This window comes from Puccinia triticina, chromosome 9A (genome assembly GCF_026914185.1).
Source record: "Puccinia triticina chromosome 9A, complete sequence".
NCBI lineage: Eukaryota > Fungi > Basidiomycota > Pucciniomycetes > Pucciniales > Pucciniaceae > Puccinia > Puccinia triticina.
In genome coordinates, this window is record NC_070566.1 from 7,067,219 (window position 1) to 7,072,052 (window position 4,834).

At 43.7% G+C, this 4,834-nt stretch overlaps 1 protein-coding gene across 1 annotated transcript; it reads left to right on the forward strand.

Moving 5' to 3' along the window:
- Positions 1-1,635: 1,635 nt before the first annotated feature.
- Positions 1,636-4,556, forward strand: PtA15_9A706 (uncharacterized protein; the record flags this gene model as incomplete). The annotated part of the gene is made up of 16 exons (XM_053172944.1): positions 1,636-1,750; positions 1,865-2,204; positions 2,307-2,368; positions 2,471-2,523; positions 2,592-2,646; positions 2,716-2,807; positions 2,921-2,973; positions 3,047-3,183; positions 3,243-3,342; positions 3,451-3,520; positions 3,605-3,882; positions 3,967-4,081; positions 4,150-4,214; positions 4,279-4,327; positions 4,414-4,432; positions 4,504-4,556. The coding sequence occupies 16 exons, from the start codon at positions 1,636-1,638 to the stop codon at positions 4,554-4,556; spliced, it is 1,656 nt and encodes a 551-aa protein (XP_053024134.1).
- Positions 4,557-4,834: the final 278 nt, after the last annotated feature.

A 4,834-nucleotide genomic window follows, 5' to 3' on the forward strand; every position in this document is an offset into this window, starting at 1 on the left:
AATTGAAGACTGTGCCAGTTTTGCAAATGAGGGTCCACTGGTTTGGGACTCCAGGAAACAGTTTTCTGGCTACAAGACAACTGAGTGGCTCAAAGTCTTCCCAAGGACAGTCATTACAATTCTGTCTATTCAATTTTACTTGATGTTTTTTTCCTTTTGGTGTAGCAGATACTTTCTGCTTATGCTTGAATTGAGAGATAACACATGCGGGTCCCCCGGACCTCCGTTCGAGTGGCTTTGTTAAGCTCGTTGGAGATGCTCTAAGGGTTGAAGTGTATAGATATCCGAACCAGATATTTACGGATCCTCACAATCATCATGCCGTTGCTATAAAGTAACCCGTCCTCTGTTTATCATCCACCACCTGGCTAACGTTAGTCATGGAGGGATTGATGACACCAGCCATTTTCTTTCCTTTACTTTCCTAGTGTGAATTCACAGTACATCCTGATCCATTTACCCCAACGCTTACTTTTCGATGTCTGTTCCACACTTTCCAAGGAATTGGTATTTAGCTTATGGGGTTCAATTCCTCGATTGTTCTTTCTATCACCAACACCCAAAAATTCTGTGGCATCTTAGATTCTTCCGGCACATCAGGACTTTCCCTTCCGATTAGCCTCTATAGCTTTTGTATGAATTGATCAAGTTGAACATCATCACTTCCAAAAGCTAGCTAGAATTCATAAAAATTCTCTCAATCTGATCTTGGTAGCCTTGAAATGCAACCACCAGTCCTTATGAAAGGAGAAGCGCGTGCATACTGGCTAAGGGTTGAAGTGTAGATATCCGAACTGGATATTTACGAATCGTCACAATCATCATGCCGTTGCTATAAAGTAACCCGTCCTCTGTGTATCATCCACCACCTGGCTAACGTTAGTCATGGAGGGATTGATGACACCAGTCATTTTCTTTCCTTTACTTTCCTAGTGTGAATTCACAGTACATCATCCATTTGCCCCAACGCTTACTTTTCGATGCCTGTTCCACACTTTCCAAGGAATTGGTATTTAACTCATGGGGTTCAATTCGTCGATTGTTCTTTCTATCCCCAAAACCCAAAAATTCTGTGGCATCTTAGATTCTTCCGGCACATCAGGACTTTCCCTTCCGATTAGCCTCTATAGCTTTTGTATGAATTGATCAAGTTGAACATCATCACTTCCAAAAGCTAGCTAGAATTCATAAAAATTCTCTCAATCTGATCTCGGTAGCCTTGAAATGCAACCACCAGTCCTTATCAAAGGAGAAGGGCACGCCGCTCGGTCGGTATCCATATTCTTGATCCTGCTCTTTAGTCTAGTTACTCCGATCTCGGCAGCGCCTCAATTCGAAAAGATCATACACGAAAAAAGAGTACCGAATACCTCGTGGAAGCGACAAGAAGATTTCCAATCAATCGTTGGACCTTCCTTCCTTCTTTCCCTTCAGTTTGGTCTCAAACAATCCAATCTCCACACGTTACACGACGAGTTAATGAAAGTATCGCATCCCGATTCATCATCCTATGGAAACCACTGGAGTCCTGAAAGGGTTAAGAAACATTTTTTGCCGTCTGAACAGGCGATAAATGAAGTTTCTTCTTGGCTCGAAACCCAGAAATCCGATCGGGGAGGTCTTCATCAGCCTAGAATGAGTCCAGGAGGGACCTGGGTCAACATTCGGCTCCCCTTGTCGGAAGCAGAGAAGCTATTAGATACTAAGTATCATGTATATTTAAATGAAGCAACGGGCCAGACTCACATCGGTAAGTATTTGATTTTTATCACAAGCAAGCAACAGTGAAACTCAGTTCTAACCTCATGGACCCTACTTCTATCCCATTTCTCGTGATGATCTTGGGGGAACGGTTGGCCCGCAGCGTGTGAGGACTATAAGCTACCAAAGCATCTTTTGCAGCACATAGATATTGTCATGCCCACAGTCCACTTTGACACTGCACCGGCCACTAATAGGTATCAACACGCCGGTTTTGGTCAAGATCTGCCAATTACTTCGAGGAAGCAAAAGCGAGGAACGCCCACCGGTCAATCTTTTACTGCCCCTCAAGTCATTCCGGTTCCAGGAGCAGCTCGGCGACTGGGCAATCCAAGTAGCGGAAACATACCACATTACTCAAAAGACTTCAATCCCTCTGAAATCTCGCACATGAAACACGATCTTGCGCACTGTGCAAACGTGACAACAATAGAATGTTTGAAGTAAGTTAAAACGGTTGTTGATTGTTAGATTTCGAGACTCATCGTCTTCAGTGTATTTTCCAAACTGAGATTGAACACATCCGTATTCGTGAATTACTAAAGAGCCCTTTACAAATTCGGAGATTATGAAATGACCTCACCAGCTAAACACAGCCTAGCAATTGGTAAGTCTCCGCTTAGGCCTGTGGATCTTGCTTTCCCTTAGAAAACCCCTAAAAATTCCCGTCATCGGTATATTGGCTTAATTCATTCATGATATCTAACAGTCGAGTATACACCCCAATCAGTCATCTACAAGGATATGGACTTGTTTTTCTCAGTTCAGTTAAGAGAATTTGTAGGTTTTTCCTGAGAGGCCCTTGACTTACATTTTAAGTTTTTCTCTAGACCTTCGCTCCGAAAGTTAAAGGATCCCGTCCGAATCTTGTCCCGATTGATGGCGGTAAGCTTGGTAGAAAATGAAATCAAATCCGCGCCCTCGAGAACTGAAGCTGGTTGCCCATCTATTTAGGGGAGCTGAATCAAGAAACCACGGAATTCGGCTTGAATGGCGAGAGCAATCTTGATTTGCAATATTCTATGCCCCTTGTATATCCTCTCAATGTTGAGTCATTTGGATCTCGATTATCAGTGCATCGGGTATGCATTAATGAGTAAACTTACGCGTTCGTGGCCCGCTTCCTCGGTATCCCTTACCTTTATCAACACTGGTTCAGATCTCGCTATACCAAGTGGGGGATCCCGAAATAGGAGGAAGCTTTAACAACTTGTACGCGCCAATATATAATCACCTTGACGACTAGCCGGCGTGCCGGAAATTCTGACTTTTTGTGATTATATAGTCTCGATGCCTTAGATTCCAGCTATTGTTCCTCGCCATTAGACCCTATGCAAGATGGCCTTTACCCAAATCCACGAGGTTACCCCAAGCGTGACTGTGGAATTGTCAAACCTGCTAATGTTATCTCAACTTCGTATGGTAAGTCTGGACCTTTGGAGCCTCTTGAATTATTATTTAACGCATCACATTCGATCTAGGAATGAACGAAGCCGATGCAACACCGTCATACCTTATACGACAATGCAACGAGTACGCAAAGTTGGGACTCATGGGGACCTCTTTCCTCTTTTCTTCAGGGTACGTGCACACATCTTCATCTTTCTTTTTTCTAGTATTGGCTCTCACTAGTAGATTAGAAAGGAGATTCGTTTCCTCACCTTAGTGTTTCCTGTTCATCGCGCGAAGTGACAACGGTGTGGCCGGGAACCGAGGAGTTTGCCTCAATCGTGATGGTAGCCAAAGTGTTGAGGGCAAGGTGCGTGGCACAGAAGTATTGAATACTTCCGGATTTTCTATTGATAAGACCCCGTTTATTTTTTCAAAAAAATACCTGCATAAGATCTTCAACCCGTCTTTCCCGGGGACATGTCCATACGTCACATCAGTCGGCGCGACTCAAGTTCCGTCGGGCAAAACGGTCCAAGATCCGGAAGTGGCATGTTATACAAAGATACAAAGTGGTGGCGGATTTAGCAACGTGTTCAAGATGCCTTCTTATCAAGCCTCAGCGGTAAAGAAATTCTTCAAAAACCATCCACCAAGAATTTCACGAGACAGGTACAACTCTTCAATGCAGACCAGGGGATTTCCAGACCTTAGTGCCAATGGTGCAAACTAGTAAGTCGGGCCAGTTCAAGTGACATGGTGCAAGTTCTTGTGATTTTTTTCCTGCTGATGCCTTGATGTTTTGCGACACGAAAGCGTGGTAGCTGTTGAGGGTAAATTTGGACTGGTTTATGGGACTTCCGCTTCAGCGCCAGTGGTCGCATCGATGCTCACCATGATCAATGACGCAAGGATGAGCTTGGGCAAAAAGGTGGGTAAAAAGAAGGGTGCGATGGCTTAGTAACGTATCAGCTAAATCACCTGTGATCTAATCCACAGCCTGTAGGTTTTATAAATCCAGTAATCTATTCCCGGAGATTTGTCAAAGCTTTTAACGATATCAGGTGAGCTAAAATCAGTAAAGAATATTTATGTCTAGTCATGCGCTTAACCTGGGGAACATTTTAGCGGTGGGACCAATCCAGGGTGTGATACCGAAGGCTTTTCTGCCGTAGCTGTGAGTCTCCTCTGTTCAAAATTCACCTCCCTCCAGTGAAGTCTCACTCAATCTCTGACCTGGTCTTAAATGTGCTCGTAAATCAGGGGTGGGACCCAGTTACTGGTGAGTACTCCGGACTCCTCTTTGGCTGAAATTAGCACTGTTCTAACCGGCCGTCGCCTCCAAAATTTCAGGCCTCGGAACGATGGACTTTACAAAGTTTTTACCGATATGGAAGAAATTGTAAAACAAAAAGCATTGAGCTTTTGGACAACTCATCCCAAGTTCTATGGCTTTCTTGCGGAGTTATCTTTGATATTGAACTTTACTCGATAGACAAAATTGATCTATGCTCACAAGAAACTTCCACATATCTGGGTCGTGGTTTTGTTAAATCTTCAAACATATGTTATACCTTGGTTCATTTGCCTCATAGACAGTCAAGAACGGATTACTAAATTCTTCACATCCAGAAGCTAACACATGGCAACCCAAACGCCATTTTGATAAAAGGTTCATCAAATT